Source organism: Crocodylus porosus, unplaced genomic scaffold (genome assembly GCF_001723895.1).
Source record: "Crocodylus porosus isolate Cpor-Errol unplaced genomic scaffold, CroPor_comp1, whole genome shotgun sequence".
Classification (NCBI taxonomy): Eukaryota; Metazoa; Chordata; order Crocodylia; family Crocodylidae; genus Crocodylus; species Crocodylus porosus.
In genome coordinates, this window is record NW_017728928.1 from 3,557,290 (window position 1) to 3,576,556 (window position 19,267).

Genomic DNA, 19,267 nt, shown 5'->3' on the forward strand with positions numbered 1-19,267 from the left:
AACCACTCTTCTTGAACTCCCATCTCCCTGGGGTCACGGTCCCTGAGGGCCTGACCGACAAGCCTCTTGAGCTTGTCAAAGTTGGCTGTTCTGAAGTCGTTGAGGAATGACTTCCAGTGTCATGATTTCTCTGTTTTCGCTCCCTGCCCCCAGGCTCCAGCATTGATGACTTCATCCACAATCTGGAGAAGCAGAACATAGCATTGGATATAACCAGCAAGGAAAATAAAATGGAGAGGTTGATGCACAATGGAGCCATAAAGGTTGCCCGTGACAACCAGGTAATAATTTCCCTTGATAATTAACCAGTGTGCCAGTGCAGATCGTGAGGAACTTTGTTCAGGGGTGTTTCAGATGAAAGGGGGGTAGAATGTTATGGCACAAAAATTGCCCCTTCACTCCACTGTGCTGGTAACCCATGCCATGGTTTCCAGCACATTTGAGGGCAACAGGCTCTTCACTACCCTTGCACCAGCCCCTTACAGAAGCAGACAGGCTGGGACAGATCTGTACAAGTGCACTGAGGAACATAGGCTGCACCAGCAATAGGTGTTGAAGTGTCCTTTCTGCCTTGAAGCATTGTTGAGATCAAGAGGGTAGATTTTAACTTAAGAGTTGTCAGCTATTTGCAAACTCAAAGAAGGGATAATTTAGGAGGTTTGAAAAACTGCAAATTCACTGCCTTTCCCCAAACTCTGATTGACGTTGATATATGCAATCTATATAACTGATGGTTTCCCTATCTCAGAGTCTCAACAGTGTCAGCAAAAGCCCTACTACAGAGACAGTGATGCTGGGAAAATAAAGTCTATTGGTGGCGGGGTGCTGGAGAAAGGGATGATCTGAACTCTATCAGGCCACAACTGTAGCAAGAAACTCTGCTGATTTGTAGGTGAACCCTGAGGGTCATTTTTCTGGGGTGGTACAACAGCTTTATGGTCCTTGCCCTGAGCATATTGCAAGTATATGATCTAACCCACATGATGTTGAATAATACACTCATTTTATACTGTGAAAAGAAAAATGAACAAACCCCTTGGAACAATTATCTTGTCTTACTTTCCTTAAGAACTACAACTTTACCATTCTGTGCCACTTGGAAGTAATCAACTGCTATCCTGTGCTTATGAACATCATTAGCAATGCGCTTCTGGCAGCTTCAAATTTTACTGGGCACATTCGAGTCTGGAATAGTCCACTTTTTAATGTAAGTGTCCTAACTTCCCTGTCAGAAATGTTTCAAGAACATATTGTCTTAAAAGAATTAGCTAATGGCTCGATACATGTGCAGGTTTTGAATCGGAAGCAGTTGTGCTTTTTATTTTGGAAATATATGTATAGGTCCTCATTCATTTTTGGTATACAGAGAACCAGCACTGTTGGCTTTAGGCAAGCTGGTCCTGCTGACCTTAGAGGTCAAAATGCCCTGCAACCTTTAGCTGCTGAAATGAGTCCCTTTTATCATAGTCTGGGAAGAGACCTGCCCTGGAACTTCATTGGCTCTTCCTCAATTCTTGCACCATTTCTTTTCTTGGCAAGTGCCCACAGGGCCTTGTAGGCAGTGCGGGTGAGGGCAACATGTAAGGTTGCAGGTACATACAGAAGGTATGAGAGCTTCTTGCTTTCTTGGAAGTATAGTGAGAAGGGAAGACTTCCCCTTTCCCTGCTGCACCACTCAAGAAAGGGGTGGGAATGGAGACAATGTAGACTTAAGCCTCGGCCTGATAAGGGATGTTGGGAATATTGACATGCCCAAGATGCAAAAAATTCTAGTTTGCTAATTTAACATAAATTTGTATTTTCTTTTATCATACTTTGGAGGCAAGGGCATCTCTTTCCTGAGAGACTGTGCAATAAGACAGAGCTACTGTATTGCACTAGGTGCCTGAGCAGGTGGCTTTTCCCTGGCATAGTTCTGCAGTCCTATAGTAAGAGGATGCGGGGTACCGTAGGTAGCTCTGAGAAGAAGTTGAGATTTCCCACCTATTTGGGAGGCGGACAGTGGTAACTCCAAGAAAAGGGCGTAGAATTGTTTATTTCTCTTCCAGAAATAAAGAAATGCAGTTCTTTTAGTTAGTGCTTGTGGTTGCTGATTGAAGGATTGCACTTGCACGTATCAGCCTGTCAATAGATAGACCCTGAGGGTAATTGCAGCAGTCTTAGTTTATGATTCTATTCTGTAATGCTTCAAACCCAGATTCAATCAATATGGTTATAGTATGACTATGTTAGAGAGCAGTTGGCCCCCACGCTGGGATTTTCTAGTGGAATCCTGGTGTTCTGCAGATAATTCCCCTCAAATGTATTTGGGATGTCACTTATTGGAGTGTCAGGACTAGACTGTACTTCTTCAGTGGTGACACAAATATACAATTTTATTTAAGGGCTCTGGCATTTTGTCATGTAACTTAGCATTTCTTATACCAGGATCATATTTTCAGCTACATGATCAGCATTCCCTTTGCTAAGGTTTTATGACTTCAGAGCCTCCCTGTTGCAGCCAACGATGAATTCCTCCTAGGTAAAAACATCTCTGCCCTGGTTGACTTTCTATGTCTGATAAGGCTTTTGGACTGCTCAAACCCAGTATCAACCTCATTGTAGTTATAGTTTTGGTAGACCTAAGCAAAACAGAATTTTACAACGAGATGAGGGTGCCTGATCTAGAGGAGACTGCACCCAGGAGGTCCCTTTCTGTCCGATGCTCCTGTGTTTAGGCCTGCAAGAAAAACAACTTGCGTATATCTAGTATTGTACAAACCCAGCCACACAGAATATCTCAATATCTACAATACTGACATTTTGTTTCAAATGTTTTATAATTTATTTTCCAGATACATGATGGATACTGGGACTATTTTGTTAATTTCTTACTTCTCTATATGCTGCTTTTACTTCCTGGCTTCTTTCCTCACTTTACAATGAATCACATTCAGGATTACAAGGTAAAAATTTTGCATTGTAGAAGACTTTAAGCAGAAAGAAGAAAATACACATGCATAGGCACAGGACTTAGACCAGTGGGTCTCAATCCTTTTAGACATAAGGCACTCCTTGAAAAGTGCCAGCTCTTTGTTTTCACTCTTTTTTTTACTACAGAAAAATAGTATAGCAATTTTTCTGTTGCAAAGAAGCCAAAGATCACAAGTCACCAAGGAATTCACTGTGTTAAAAACAATCTGAAATCTCTGACTTTACCTTGCACCTAACGGTGCAAACATTGTGTCACCCTTGAAAGGATCTCGAGGCACCGGTTTGAGAATCACTGGATTAGGCTGTTTCTGGTGAATACGTTAAGTTAGCTGTAAATATCTTTACAGTAAACTGATGTTGAGAGAGAAGGAAGAAAAGGGATGGCTGAGTGAGGATGTATGAGAAATTCACCGAGGGAGAGTTTCATTTGGCCAAGTGATTTCTGGATGTATCCATTAGGTCTGTAGTCCTTCTAGACACAGGAGGCTCATTCAAATTTGCATCAAGAATTCCTATCTCTGCATTTGTTTTAATAAATACTTACCAAAGCAGGAAGCCTGGTAACTTCTTAACCCATTTAGATCTCAGCTAATGAAAGCTAAAGGAAATGAAAATCAGTCTTTCAGAGTGCATGATATTTCTCAGTGCATGATATTTCAGTTCTTGTTTGGACAAGTTACAGAGAGATGGGAAAAGGAAGGGACTAAAACAAGCAAAAAATTAACAGGGAGTTAGAATGAGAAGCATATACACACGGACAGAGGGAAGGGGCAAGGAGAAGCAATGCAGAGAGTGAAAATGAAAAGTACTTTGAATGTAGCAGAATGAGCAGGATAAGCAATATGATAGTTGTGTTATACCTTGAGCTGCTTTTAAGCACCCAGTCAGCAATGGGAGCGACTGTTTTAAAAAAAACTCCTTAATGCCACTTTTCCTCTTGTCATGCATTCCTAGAGAAAAGCTCGGTCTCAGCTGCGTATCTCTGGGCTCTTCCCTTCAGCTTACTGGTGTGGACAGGCACTGGTGGACACTTCCTTGACCTGGATTCTTCTCATCTCCATGTTTGGGATGTATTTTGCAATGAGCAAACAACATACTTGGGATGTTTCTCTCATATTCTCTCTGGTAAATGAGATGATTTTGGTCCCTGAAAAGAATGCATCTTTTTGAAAATTAGAGAAACGCAGAATGTAGGAGGAGGTTTATCTTATCCCCTTGAAAAAGATGGTAAATCTGTCTGATACTGGTATATGTTTAATGATATCTGAATCTTTGTGAGTTTTACACTAGGTCTTTTTCTCTTCTGTGAGTCTGAGTTTCCCTGCCTGTAAAGTGGAGATACTGGCAATAAATTTTAGCAACATATACAAAGTACTTTACACTTAAATGGTTCATCTTTGATCTGTTTTTCTCAAAGCATTTCCGTATGCCATTTTAAACTGAAGTAGGCTCCTACCTGTTAGCTTTTCATTTGTTCACATCGGTGCACTTCTCCCTAATGGCAAGGATTTTTTGGTGATATCTTTTATTGGACCAACTGTATAGTTGAGAGAGATATTAGACTGAAGTTTGGTCACAGTGACTTTCCTCAGGTGTAGGAAAGAAGCAGACACAGCTTGCATTAAATAGCAAATAGAAACATGCATTGTGTCCAAATCCATCTGTAAATGAAAAACAGTCGCTTAAAAGAACCCCTCATAAAATTCTTTCTCTTTATAGATCACATGCTGTATTGGCTATGGAACTTCTATGGTCCTGTTTCTGTATTTAATTGCCTTCATATTTTGCAAGGGATGCAGCAGTCTATTTTTGTCTTGCGCCCTCATCGCGGTAAGCAAATGTTGACCGTCCTGTGTTGTTTGTAAAACTGTGCTTCATGCTGCGGGGGGCTGGGGTAACGGGATAGAAGTGGAAACACCCTGTGCAACTTCAGGAAGAAGAAAATGACACTCATTTTATGAACGAGTCAGTTAGAAAATCTCTTTTTGTTGTCAAGTTTGTAAATCCAAGTCTAAAAGCAACAGCAGCACCACCAGCCTCCCAAGAGCAAGGACTAGGAGAAGGGGTGTTACCTGCACATGCTTACCTTTTAAGAAGCCTGCAGTTGTATTTGTTCTCCAGTTGTGTTATGCCCACAGAGAAATGCCAACTTAGCCATAAAAGTTATTTAAAGCATTTTCAGAGTGTGGGGTGGGGGCTGTTTAGTATGGTTTGCTTTAACATTCCTGCTTTAAATCTTCAGGGGTGAGACATTCTCGTTGAATCCTTTCACAGTAATGGTAATATTCATTTGAAAATAAGTGGGGGGGGAAACAATTATATTGGCTACAAAACAGGATTAAAATGGATGTAAATCCAGGTTCCCTGCTTACTGGTTTAAGTAATGGTTAAAGTAACCATTAAAATCATTCCACCTTCCTGAGCAATTCAAAAAACAGAATCTAATTCTTTTAAATTGCTGTATATTTAAGATGCTGTTTGAATGCTCAGGGCTGGTGCTTTGATGAACCCTAAATACTGAGGTAAAAAGAGCAGTGCCAGCACTGTCAATGCAGTGGAGTGCCAGAAGTGTTCCTTATTTCCTACCAGCACAACCTCCTCGCTCTTATTCCTTTGGACGCCTCCCATGGTCCCGTGTCGTAATTAGGTTTTGTAAGTGGTGTCTGCAGATACAAGTTACAGATTTGCACAGTTTTTAGATGCAAAGGAGGAAGGTGACTTTTTCTTCAGCGTAAACAATTCTCTTGCTTTGTTCTAGGTAACTACAGGTACCTTTACATTAGGCGAAGTCCTGCAGTATACTTTTAATCTCCGAATTTCCAGTTTACTCATCTCCATTTTCATTCCTCTGTATCCGTTAATAGGCTTTGTAACTGCTGTTCCCAGGGTAAGTGGCTGTGTTAGATCAGCAAGATACTACATGTATAATTGGCCGAGTGTTTTAGGCAGAGAGGGAATGGTTTCCTAGCATTAAATAATTCCAGTAATTGAAAATGATACATTGCAAAGACTTATTGAGGTTCTTTGAGTGGGGGGAGTTTCAGAAGTGTCCAGGTGACTGAGGTGCTCAACTCCCTGTGGGCGGCTTTCTCCTCTTCTCCTCAAAAGAGGTGAGGAGAAGGATCTTGGAATTGCAGGAGCGGAGCAATCAAAGGGATGTTTCTGCTCTGTGGTCCGGCCTCCCAAAAACCCATTAGTCCTGAAAGGAAAAGTTTGGTGCATGTATTCAGGAGTCTGACTGTCTCCTGAATAATATTTGGACACCAAAATTCAAGTATATGCATTTATTCTTTGACATTTCTGAAATATTTTCTCATTTATCTTCAATTCCCAACACTTGTTCATGCTATACTGAAAAACTACAGGTTTTCCACTCAGTGCATCTTTTCCTCCAACAGGTTTTCGACTTTTATCAACCTTTGGACAATAGCAAGAATGAAATATTCATATCCGTCTTTGCAGTAAGAAACAATTTGGAAATTACTTTATTTTGTAAAGGGCACATGTCTAAATGGACTGAATATAACTTACATTTGTATAATATTTCCAGATAGCAGATTCTAGATACTGTGATAAAATCCAGCATATAAAGTGGTGGTATTGTCCAGTGTGGCTTCATGTTGGGTTTAGTCTGTGAATCTAGGGGCTTGTTTGTCACCTGTACAAAGACTGCTGAGGTCTACATTAAAGAGAAAATAGGACAAATGGTCTTCTTTGGCAACCATGTGCTGCAAGGGATGGTTGTCTTCCATGATTGTCTTATCTGTGTGTCCAAGGATGGCTGATGAGGCCTATCCAGGATCAACAGATTCTACTGCAGCTCAGACGTGTGTTGCCATTTGTGGGGGGTGGCGCTGGATTTTTTATTTGCTCCGTGGCACTCTGTTTCTGCCACTCCCACTTTTCCATCTCCCATTACTGTCATGAGGTTTCAAAGTACTGAGATCCCTACAGCAGACTCTTCCTCCATTTGGGGTGGTCCTGAGCTAAAGTTTCCCATGAGTTGACATCCATGTTGCATTTTGTTAAATTGGCCTTGAGGACATCCCCGAAGCACTTTTTGTGCCCTCTGCTTGGATGAGTTGGGAGAATAAAACTTGCTTTGTGAGTCTGTAGTTAGTCAGACATCCGGATGATGTGGCCAGCCCAACAGAGTTGATGCCGGATGATCATTCCCTCAATATTCACGGTGTTTGCAGGCAAATAGCGCATCAAGCTTCGTAGCACTTAAATGCTAGTGGAATTTGGTTAAGAAGCTTCCGATCTTTCACTCTGCTGCTCAGAAATAACACTGCTTATTGGAAAGAGGAGGGGGAGAATAAAATAAGTCACAGATCACACATGAAGCCCAATCCTTACTCTGCACATTTGTCTTTATGACTTGAAAGTGATTTCTCAGTTTTTTGTTAGAATGTGTTGTTTTATGCAATATTTAACAAGTGTGTGGATGTAGTATGCAGTGTTAAATTCTGTAAGGTACAGCGGAGTTTTGTAGGCCTCAGAATTAGTTTGAATTTTAAGATCCTGGGAGCTAGATGTTTATTTCCTTATGCTACACTTTTCTCCACCCAGCTTGAACTGTTTTTACCACCATGTTGGCACTACTGATAAGAAGGAAAGGCATGCTGGGATAGACGAGATATCACTGGCTACTGACATTTTATCACCATGCTGTCTTGATCTGCTCTGTGCTGGGTTAGATGATGTGAAGGTAATAGCCCTAGTAGCTTACCTACACAACCCAGAATAATATTCTCAGAATTAGTATTGGAATTGGAAAGCTGGACATTTTTCATTGAATTTTCCTTAGATTATTTAAAACAGTGTTGTAAGTGAGATAGATTAGATGAGAAACAGATATGCCAGGAACTGAATTCTTTGTTTCTTTCAGCCTTACATCCACTGTGTGGCTTTCATTTTCCTGCTTCGATATTTGGAAATGAAATATGGAAGAGCAGTTCTGAGAGGGGATCCAGTTTTTAGGTTTGTGAGAACACATGTGAGTGCGTGCATACACTTGAAAGCCAAATTGTCACAAGAATGTCAACTTTTCACAACCTGTAATGCCCTTTCTTTCTTTAAAAAGAAATCATAAAACTGTATCCATATTACATATCAAAAACTATATCAAAATACTATGGGAATAGACCTTTTATTTGTCACACTCTAGGAGAACACTGTAATCAAAAGATTCAGTTAAAATGAGGCATTAGAAATGGGCAATACAAAAAAATCATTTGAATGCTTAAAAATGTTGAAGTTCTAGGGGTAATTGGTACCACCAGCTCCAGAGAATAACCTACTCGACCTCTGCGAAGATCCTCATTAGCTCTCAGGTTGGTGGTCTGTAATGTGGATTCAAACCGTTCGGCTTCTAACGCAGCCAGTAAACCAACCTTTAGTTCCATCTGGTTACCCATGAAGTCATCATACCCTGCTCCGGTTCTCCCCCCACCTAAGTTGTATTTATTTATTTAATACATTTAAAAATACTATTAATAACTTGGTGTTAAGTTTGCAAAGGCCAAGCATTCAAAAGTTAGGAAAAGAAGCCTGCATGTCTTTCAGGATATATTCTTTGATAACTTGATATAGCTTTATTCTAAAGGAACACTGCTTCATATAGTGCAAAGAATTAGTAGTGAATGAGTCAAAGGACTAGGGAAAGAGCACCTTACTCTGTTATATTTCAGAAATTGGGAGGCAGGAAAGAGCCGGGGTCCATACCTGGCTTGTTTACAGGCATTCTACATGCAGTAGGGCAGAGCTAGCATAAACTGGCACTGTTAAGTTTGATGTTTGATATTTTGATATTTTTAATCCACAGAATCTCCCCAAGGAAAGAGCCTTGCCATCAGAATCCTGAAGAGCCAGAAGAGGAGGATGAAGATGTTCAAACGGAAAGAGCAAATATTAGGCATGCAATAGCTTCTCAACATGAGGGGGAGGTAAACTTGTTCTTTTCTGTCCGTGTATTTACCAATATGTACGTGTGAGTAGTGCAAAGATATACCCAGGTAAAATAATATCAACATCAATAAGGAAGTCCAGTTATTTCTGCTCTTTTTCCCCCCTATTCCTGTGAGTAGAAATTGACTTTCTAAATGGAAACAAAAAAATCAGATAGACTTAGAAATAAAAATTCAGCTTATAAGCAGAACTTTTATTCTGAGACAACTTAAAATGAGTAAGCACTGGAATAGGATTCTGAGGCCCCTGAAAAACATTATGCTTAAGACAAACCAAGTATTGACCTGGCCACATGTTCATTCAGCTATTGGCATGATAAAGCAAGGAATAAGTCACAAAGTTATCGCACAAAATAGGTGTAATAACTTTGTGGCTGGTTCCTTACATGCCTTTAATTGAAAGTGTGGCCAGTACCCCGCCTGCAACGCAGGGCAGTGGGGGGCAGCAGAGATCACAAACAGCCCCCCCACCTCCACCCCTGGCCTGGCAGAAGCCAGTGAGTTCAGAGCTTTTCTTTTTTTTTTTCTTAAAGAGCCGGGAGCTGGGCCGGGTGAGGTAACCATGGGGGCACTGGGAGAGTGGGCAGGCATGGGGCCTGTCCAATTCAGCTGTTTCAGCAGCAGCCAGATCTCCAAATCAGATTCAACCAAATCAAATTGCTGTCCCCCGAATTGGCCAAATCCAGAGCAAATACTAGCTGCTTCGCACAGGCCTAGTAACAACTGTATTAACAAAAAGAACAACTGTACAGTCTTGTATGATTAAGAGAATTTATTCTTCTTCCAACTCTCATCCCAGAAACCATTGATCATTGTCAGTAATCTACGCAAGGAATATGAAGTCAAGAAAGCTGGTTCTGTTTTTAAGAATAAGAAGAAAGTTTCTGTTAAAAACATCTCGTTTTGTGTGAAAAAAGGTTAGAAGTATAAGAGTTTTCTTGTTCCCTTTTACTGTAATGATGACTGTGTCTGCTACTATTTGGAAAACTAAGTCTAACTGAAAATCTGTGTGTGTTTATCTAGGAGAGATATTTGGACTGCTGGGACCCAGTGGAGCTGGAAAAAGCACAACCATAAATATGATCTCTGGAGAGACCACACTGAGTGCTGGGCAGGTGGGTGGAGGAAAGGGATGGAATCTAAAGACCTGGGTGAACGGAAAACCTTGCGATTACTCCTAATCCATAAATGGAATAAAACAAAGTGATATCTGAGATCCAATTTGTAGCCTAGCGCATTGTGAAAAATGATGAAAAAATAACCATCAAAGTAATTAATATATGATTTTTTTTCTTGTAGTAAGGTAACAAAATATTTAACTTTATTTCTGTGAATCATACAGAGCCAAATCTGTAGAACTGAAAGCATACATCCCACCCAGGCATAGTGCTAATTGTCTTTTAAACAATACAAGTAAGAGGCAATTAAAAGAGCCCATCTCCAATTTCCACTAAACCTGGAAATAATTATGTGTTGCTTCTTATGCATTTTTTAAGTCTTGTGCCACAGTAAGTACCATTACAGGGACTATCTACAGCTGCTTTCCCTGTAAAGCCATAATATAGCAGAAAAAGGGAAAGCCCGTGCTAGGGTTGAACCCTTACTCAGTGATCTAGTGAGAGTGCTTAGGTAAGCAAGCTTGTGAGATTAGGCCTCTGTTCAATAATCTTCCTTTCTCAAACCCCATGTGACCTTCCTCTCATTTCAACTCTGCGCTTGTACCTTTGTAAATGATTATGCAAGAACACGGGGGTGGATCTGGGGCAGAGGGTGCAGCGGAGCAACTGCACCCCAATATGTAGCCAAGAGCTCTGTCTCAACCAGCCTGCACATGTACAGTGAACTCACTGCACTGGCCTTACTCTTCCTCCACCCAACCCTTTGCACAATCCTGCATCCACTACTGCAAGGACAGGATATTTGATTGTTTGTGCAGGTGCTGGCAGAGGGGAAGGATGCAGCTGGATCTCAACTGGAAGCCAGCGCCCCTGGCTTCCTAAGCTACTGCCCTCAAGAGAACCCTCTTTGGCCAACCCTGACCGTGCAGGAGCATCTGGAGATTTATGCAGCAGTGAAAGGGCTGAGGAAAGAAGATGCTGCTGTCACCATCTTTCGGTATGGATAGAAACTGTTTTTGTAGTGTGTTGTATCTCCACATTACAGGGCACAGAGATCAAAGGACTACAATCCCTCAGAGCTAGATCCCTCACTTAAATAAAACAAAGGAAGCAAGTTTTTATAGTACTTTTGGAGTGCAGGCTTCTCTCTTGGCCTTGCCCACACAAACTTGCTCACTTAAGCTGAGCTTAGACTTATTACAGTGGGGAACAACCTTTTTATCAGGCCTGACACCAATCTGCATGCCCTTCTTGAGTGTCACTCTGATCTCCTTCCCTTGCCTGATCTGCTTTCTGCTCCCTGCCCCCTCTCCAATCTGGTACATGCCTCACGTAGAAGCTCCCTATGTTTCTGTGGCACTCATGCTGCAGATTGGCCACTCCTGGGTTACAACATGATTATTTGTAGTAGTCATTTCTATTAGGAAAATGTTTTTGTGCTGCCAGGGACTGCCAGCTTGAAAGGACTTTCCTTATTTAGGTTCATCCTTTTAAAAAAATGCTGGCAGGAGCTACCCACTGTAAAGTTAAAATTGGCTTCTCTTCTGAGAACCACAGCGTCCTTCCCTAGGTGTGAATTTTCCCATGGTACCTAGTTAACAAGCCCAGAAGAAGAAGAAGCCTACTCTTTTCACTTGGCTGCCAGTCTCAGAGAAGTGGACACCATTTAGGGGTCAAGAAACCAAGTGTTCATTTTACTTCTTTTCTCTCTGCAGAATAGTGAAGGCTCTGGAACTTCAGAAGTATTTTAAGAAAGCAGCCAGGGAATTACCTGCCTGGATAACAAAGAAGGTGTGTTCTGCTGCTTTTGTGTTAAATCTTGGGCCAAGTTATTCTCTTAATTATGCAAGTCTTACACCTGGGGAAGCTTCACTCTAGTCAGTGGAGTTAACCCTGAACATTTGAATGAACATAAATGTGCGTGGCATGTGACTGTCATAGTTTCAAAGCAATTTTTGCTTTGTAATGTTGTAGACAACAAGAAAAACTCCCTATGAGTGTCCCTATTAAAGCAGCAGCTGGTGAATTGTGTTTAGGACACAATAAGGATTTTTGTTTGGTGATCATTGTAACAATGATATTGTTTAAAATAGCCTCATTTTCTTTTTAGTTGCATGGATGAGATTCCCATTGTTTTCCATGAGATGATGAATTTGGGCATCAATTTGTGCTTCGTCTAGTCATTGGGGGTAGGGCATAGTGGCAATGTCCAGGGCATCCGACCAGACCTCTGAACATATGAGGTTAAGCCGCTGGTCTTACACAGAAGGTCACCATGATTGACTGTGAAGTCAAAGACTGATGGACGTTATGCTGGCTACAAAATTCCCTTGTCTATTGATGGCTACAGACATTGGTGTTTCAGCCATGCCGCTTGGACAGACAGTTGACCTTTCCTTTTGACTTCAAAACAGATTATGTCCATTGTTCAGCTATCGTAGGACAGAATGCTGCATCATATGGGCAGTGTGAAGTTGCTGACTGTAACTTTACACTGGTGTGTGGGTGTGTGTACACTTTTATATGGGGGAGTGCACACACAAGCAGATGTGATAGACATGGGTGGGTGTTGGCATAGGGCAGAGACAAGGACATCCAACCTTTGTTCTATAGAAAGTTGATATATTTTGGTTTGTTGCCAATACAGATATTTCAGAGTTCCCATTAAAATTAAAAGAAATGTTTCATTTTCTAAGATGCATTGGGCCAGGTGCACCAGCACTGGTTTCTGAACAGTTGCCTGATCATAACAAAAAAAACCCAGAACTTGATTTGATGTCTTTCTCCCGTTTTAGCTGTGTTTAGCACTCAGCCTCCTGGGTAATCCAACAGTTGTGCTCTTGGATGAGCCATCAGCTGGAATGGACCCAAGGGGACAAAGTCAAGTGTGGTGAGTAATGCCTGTGCTAATGGTTAGTATAAATTTGGCATAAGAACTAAATCCGCATATTGCAAAAGTAGTGAGTGTGAAGACTAGGTTAGGTTTCTATGTTCACATCTGGGTACCTAAGAAAGTGTTCTGAAGTCACTGTGACTGGGTGATCTCTAAGTGTTTTGGAAAATCAGGACACTTTATTGACAGTACATCAATATGAATTTAGGAACTTATTTTCATGTATATCAGCATGCAGATCTTCTTGTAACCCATATTTTGGTGTGCTGAGCCCAAGCCAGAGATGATCCAGCTTTGTCACAGTTGTTTGCCCTCACATGAGACCCTTCAGACGAAGGTGAAAGGAACTCAGGCATTTCACTTGGAAGTTCTCCAGTTCTGTCGTGAGTTCATACCAAGATGCCTGCCATCCTATAAGCTTTGAAGTTTATCACCAGGTTGCTTCAGTACAAGAACATATTAGGCAGCAAAGCAGATGAGCACACTGCTGATTCAGACCAACTCTTTCACAGCTGTTGTGCAAGAAGGTTGGGTCACTGCTTTCTGCCTTCTCTCTGACTCTCCAGGTTCAAGGTGCAGAGGCACAGAGCTTTCTACACAATTTTAGGTTCATTGACAATTCTGGGGAAGTTCCCATCCCAGCCTTTCATCTTCTAGAAAAACAGTCAGCTGGGACTTAGTTTCTGCTGAGGACAAGGAGCAGAGTTTTGGTTTTTGTGTCTATCCTCTTCTGAACTGCTTTATCCTACCTGAATGCTTGTTTAATTTGAAGTTCTAAGACCTGAAACAAACTTCTGTATCATTTCCATTATAAGTTGATCTTACATGTAACTTGACCCCATATTTTCAGGTTGTTTTTTAGAAACAACTTTGTCCCAACTTTTTCAGAAGTTATTGAGATAAATATCTTGACCTGCTGTTGCCCTGACAAAATCCCACAGAAGAATCAAATAACCAAGGGAAAGGAGCCAAAGGCTTAAATACAAGGCTAATTGCTAAAATACAAGGCTAAAAGTGTTAAAATCTAAACTTCACTGAAAAAAAGTATCTGCTTTGGTATTTTTAAAGCATTCATACAATTCCTCCATGTGTAAAAGTCAAGATTATAGGAGGTCAACCTCACATATGCCAAGTGTGACTTACAGTTCTTTTCTAAGAAAGGAATGATGAAATTAGAATCAAAAGACTGCAGTAACAGTCTTCTTGCTGAGCAAGGAGACCTACATCTCAGCTAAAGCAAGTCCAGAAAACAGTATTAATTACAGGTCTCCATCACCTGCTCAGCACTATAGCAGATCTTAGTTCAGGATAATGCACAAATGGATTTTGGCCATAAATGGGGTTTTTGATCATTATTTCAAAGTATCTTGATATAGTTCATAATATAAGGAGGTTAACGTTTTGAGCAGAAAGTGCATTGGAAACCTTATTTGGCTGTTCCTGTGACATCTTTTTCCTCTTTGTTTTCAGGAAGGTGATTCGCAGTGCACTGAAGAGCAAGCAGCAAGGAGCCATTCTGACAACCCACTGCATGGAGGAGGCAGAGGCGGTGTGTGACAGAGTGGCCATTTTGGTGTCCGGTTGGATCCAGTAGGTCATATCATAGCAAGATCAGCAATTGCATGTTCCTTAGAGAATTGATGGATGTTTGAAAGCAAATCGATTACTTTAACTTACTTCTTTAAAGAGGATGGTGTGCCATGAATTAAAGCTTCTTTTTGTCTGCTACTCTGTGTCACATTGTGCTGATTCCTGTCTTGACAGGTGCATTGGCTCCATTCAGTACCTGAAAAGCAAGTTTGGCAAAGGTTACCTACTGGAGATTAAATTGAAGGACTCTGGGCAAGCTGATCAGCTCCACACAGAGATTCTGAGGATCTTCCCACAAGCAGCTCGCCAAGAACGGTAACTGCCAAACCTGCTCTGGGTTTCAGTGATTCATGGCTGGCCCCTTGTGAAGTGACTCATTATATCCTAGTTGTATTCTCACTATAGCAGACCACAACCAATGTCCCAGCTCAATAAAGAGCCTGTGTTTTGGAAGAGATGGATGGGTCCCCATCTCCAGAGGACTAGCTGACTGGAGATTGTCATGATATCTGGCCCATCACCTGGCCAGGCAATGAAGTGCCCTTCCATTCCAGCCCCTAGGTGTTGATTCTTGATAGACACAGACTGACAGATTCATTTTTTGTTTCTTCTAGGTTTTCCTCTTTGTTGGTCTACAAGGTACCAGTGGAAGATGCCCTGCCACTGTCCCAGGCTTTCTCTAAGATGGAGAGAGGTAGGAATGAAATTATTCATAGAAGAAAAGAGTCACTCATGCAAGGATTTGTATGACTGGAGAATATTTTTAACCATTTTTTTTTCATGTCTCCACAGCCAAAAGATCCGTTGGCTTTGAGGAATACACCTTCTCCTTGAACACTTTGGCACAGGTATGTAATTTTGAACTTATACACAGGACTTTATGTGTGTGATAAAGGAACATGCATACACAATTTGTCCAAGCTGCAGAAATTTGGAGGGAACACTGAAGCAACAGCATGCACTTATTAGATTTAGACAAGAGGCCAATATTCATTGCATTAGTCAGGCTCAGAGCACAGTGTATCCTCTATAGTCATAAGTCAAGGTAAAAGGATGGAAAACGCCCCTTCATGTCCCTGGATTCGCTTCCCCTTCACTCCCACGTTGCAGACCAGTGTAGTAGGAAAAGTGGCCTCTGTGTAGACCCTGCATCTACAAAGACCCAGTATGAATTATGTCTTCTGGACTGTATGTAAAAGTGAATGTGAGCAAAAACTGCAGACCTTTACAGAGGATGACAGGCATTCCCACGTGTTAGACCAAGCCCTAGTGAACTGAATTACAGGGCAATTGGATGTTGCTTGTGTGAAGTGTGAATCTGGATGAATAGAGAGCCTGGTTTTGAATGAGGTTGTTCTTTTGGACGCTTGCAAGCCCAGACATTGCCTGTACAAAAATAATCATCATTATTATATATTGGCTCTGCGAAATAACTAGAGACTCTTCGTTGATGTTTGTTGCAGATGGTCCTAGAACTTTCCCGAGAACAGAAAGATAACTCTGATCTGGATTTGGATGGAAATTTTGAACAAAACCTATTTCAGCAGGAAGACCTCTAAAAACACTCAAGTGTTTCATTTTTATCTTAAGCAGTATTTTGAAAATGTGTGATTTGATATTGCATATGCTTCCTATCAGCATAATATGATTATCTAGGTAGAAAGAAGCCTGGCACCCAGTTCTGCAGCATCTGCCCTTTGGAAAAGGAAAATTGCTTTCCCTAATTTAGTCTGTGGAATGTAGAAAAGTTGGTGTTCTCAGGAAAAACTGTTCAACGTGCAATATGTGGCAGATGAGAAACAAGTCAATAGATTTACAGATAGGCTGGGAAAATGATACAGATGTGAAATAATTCTGTGAAATGAATTGTCAAATAAAAGATTTGTGCTCTAAATACATCTACACTGTCCATCCAGAGGACATTGAGCCAGATCTTCAGGTCATGCAAATCAATGGAGCAAGGCCAGTTGACACCTGCTGAGAATGTGCCTTCCCTGTTTATAAAAATCTTCTAAACCATGGAGCATGAACATATTCCTCCCCCATAGTACTAAAGGAACCAACTAAAACATCTCAGAACCATTAGCAGTTAACTAGAAGTTATCATGCTGCTCACGGGAGGTCCCAGATTACTGAAGAAGAACAAGACAGATGCTTTGTTTAAAAGGTGGAGAAAGGAGGATTCAGGGAATTGTAGCTCAGTCTGTTTAGTTTGATATGTGGAACAAATTATTATAGTAGAACTAACTAATAAAAAGTCAATTTATGAACATGAAAGGTACAGGATAAAATGGATAAAGGGGAAGCAGGAAATGTGATATATCTTGATGCTAGAAAGGCTTTGTTCACTGCTTCTACATGACACTGTTGTAAGGAATTGGGGGAATATGGCTTAGGTGAGACCACTGCAAGAAAGGTATACAACTAGCTGAAAACAACCAGCTTCAAAGAGGGATTTTCCACAGTTCACCTCAAGGTCTAAGGATGTTTCCTTGAGCTTCCTTAAATACTGAAATACTACTCAGCATTTCTCTAAATCACTTGGATGACAAGCTAGAGGTTGCATTTAGTGAAATCAGTGAGTGACAAGCTGAGAGGGGTCACCATAATTTTGAAGGACGGCATTTGATGCAGGCTGTGCAACTTGCTCCTGAGCCAGAAATAGAGCAGAGAATCACGTGTTCCCCATGGGCTTTGCTCCGCATTGTGAGAACTAAGCACTTCGGAGAACCTGGACTAATATCCCTAAGACTTCTTCATGTTAAGATGTGCTTTCTTTATTGTTTTCTTTCCATTTTTATACTCTGCCAATAAAATTCTGGTTTTGTTGAAACAGAAGTTTTCAGTGACAGCATGGATTTCCAAATGGATCACATCTCCAAGAGATACTTAATTTTTTTCAAAGACACAACTTGTAGCAGTAAAAAAAAAAAGGTGGTTTTCCTCCTGGCTGCCAGCCCTGCACACTCAGGCTGTGTTCTAAACACGAGGCTGTTTCCTTGCAGGCCAGTATCTCATGGCCAATGACAAACAATTCTGCAAACTCTACTGTCAGGTATCCTCTTATGTTTCCTCCAGTTATATTTATTTAGCACCATTCTGCATGCATGTCCAAATCCTCATTGCTTTCAGTTAGATTCCTTTCTTAGAGCCCTCTATTGTTTTTGCCGTAAGAACAAGAGTAACAGAAGGTGTATTTTTGTCAATGCCCCATTTTTAACAGCAGAAAAATGAGCTGATTTGAAGAAATAATGAAAAGTGGCTACTTTATGAAAAAACATGTCGAAGAAATAGAGTAGTGTCCCATCTCTGATTCGTCTTAAAAGGAGTGGGAATGTCTCTGAATAGATGTGACTGGACAGATATGTTGTGGTTTTCCTTTTAGCTTAGAAGTGGAAATAAGAAGTCCTCATCTGACTACACTCAGCAGGTGCAGATGCAGATAGACACTTGGAGATAAAACTGATCTTCAGCTTTAGGGGAGGCCAAATAGAAAATGTGAATTGAGAACAATTCCTGACTAGAGCTGATGAGAAATTTTCCATATAAAACCATGGTCAGAAAATGCTGATTTGTCCAAACCCAAATGTTCCATAGATACTTTTCTGTTTTAATGGACTTCAAACCAAACCTAGATGATAAGTAGTTGCCTGGCAGATGACCCTTGCAAGAACTGTGGCTCTAGGATATCTTTGCTGTTTGGGCTGCTCCAGAGATGGAAAATGTCATCTTGCCACTATACAAATCCATAGTATCAACACATTATGAAAGCTGTGTTCAGTTCTGGTCTCCACCTGTGAAAAAGTATGTAGTACAGTAGAATTAGAAAAAATACAGAGATAGGCAACCAAGGTGATAAGGGGTATGGAGCAGTTGCCATACCAGGAGAGTCTAAAATGGCTACAAGTCTTCAATTTGCAAAGGAGAAGGCCAATGGGGGGGTATGATGGAAGTCTCTTTAGAAGTTGCAAAGGGCTGAGCAAAGTGAATAGGGAGCTGCTGCCTCTGGTGTCGAAGGCTCCTCCAAGCCTCTGGTCTGTCAAGCCGGTTTCTTCACCCACCTGCGTGGCACCAGCCAAGATCTCACCACCACAGGACTTGGCATTCTGCTTCCATGCTTCCCCATCTCTCCTGCTCACAGTTGCAGGATGCCTGGATATGACATCAGCCCCGGTGCACCGGGCAACGCGCAGCAAGCAGGAGCTCACGAAGCGGCATGGCCTCTGCGCCTACTGCTCTTCCACCGCCATTGCTGCTTCTGCACCACAAGCACCCTGCAGGTATGTAAAGACTGTCTCCTGCCCTTACCAGACTCACCTTCACTCCCCTGGTGCCATTCAGGGAGCTTCCCAGGGTCCTGTTTCTCGACCATTCTGCCCGATACCCCTTGAAGTATGAACTGAACTAATGTAGCTGATGTTAACATAGAGTGTAATAGTAGTGAAATGTAACCACGTTAGTCTTGTCCTGTAAGCAACTTGAAAACTTCATTTTATATCCATAGTTTATAGTTTCATAGTTTCTAGGGCTGGAAGCGACCTGAGTAGATCATCTAGTCTGACCCCCTGCCGTGGCAGGAAAGAGTACTGGGGTCAAATGATCCCAGCAAGGTGTTCATCTAACCTCCTCTTAAACACCCCCAGGGTAGGAGCCAGCACCACTTCTCTTGGAAGCTGGTTCCAGACCCTAGCCGCCCTGACCATGAAGTAGCACTTCCTGATGTC

The 19,267-nt window shown here is 41.5% G+C and overlaps 1 protein-coding gene across 1 annotated transcript in view; it reads left to right on the forward strand.

The window, feature by feature from the left end:
- LOC109314944 (ATP-binding cassette sub-family A member 10-like) overlaps positions 1–17,834 on the forward strand; it is a 51,306-nt gene extending 33,472 nt beyond the window's left edge. The window contains exons 22-40 of the mRNA XM_019542342.1: positions 154–281; positions 1,070–1,207; positions 2,835–2,945; positions 3,928–4,098; positions 4,693–4,803; positions 5,732–5,860; positions 6,372–6,434; positions 7,865–7,956; positions 8,801–8,921; positions 9,742–9,859; positions 9,966–10,057; positions 10,879–11,057; positions 11,776–11,851; positions 12,856–12,950; positions 14,424–14,543; positions 14,718–14,858; positions 15,158–15,237; positions 15,336–15,391; positions 16,007–17,834. Coding sequence (XP_019397887.1) covers positions 154–281; positions 1,070–1,207; positions 2,835–2,945; positions 3,928–4,098; positions 4,693–4,803; positions 5,732–5,860; positions 6,372–6,434; positions 7,865–7,956; positions 8,801–8,921; positions 9,742–9,859; positions 9,966–10,057; positions 10,879–11,057; positions 11,776–11,851; positions 12,856–12,950; positions 14,424–14,543; positions 14,718–14,858; positions 15,158–15,237; positions 15,336–15,391; positions 16,007–16,102 — 2,117 coding nt within the window. The 3' untranslated portion in view covers positions 16,103–17,834. The remainder of the gene's footprint in view (positions 1–153; positions 282–1,069; positions 1,208–2,834; positions 2,946–3,927; positions 4,099–4,692; positions 4,804–5,731; positions 5,861–6,371; positions 6,435–7,864; positions 7,957–8,800; positions 8,922–9,741; positions 9,860–9,965; positions 10,058–10,878; positions 11,058–11,775; positions 11,852–12,855; positions 12,951–14,423; positions 14,544–14,717; positions 14,859–15,157; positions 15,238–15,335; positions 15,392–16,006) is intronic.
- The last annotated feature ends 1,433 nt before the right edge of the window (positions 17,835–19,267 follow it).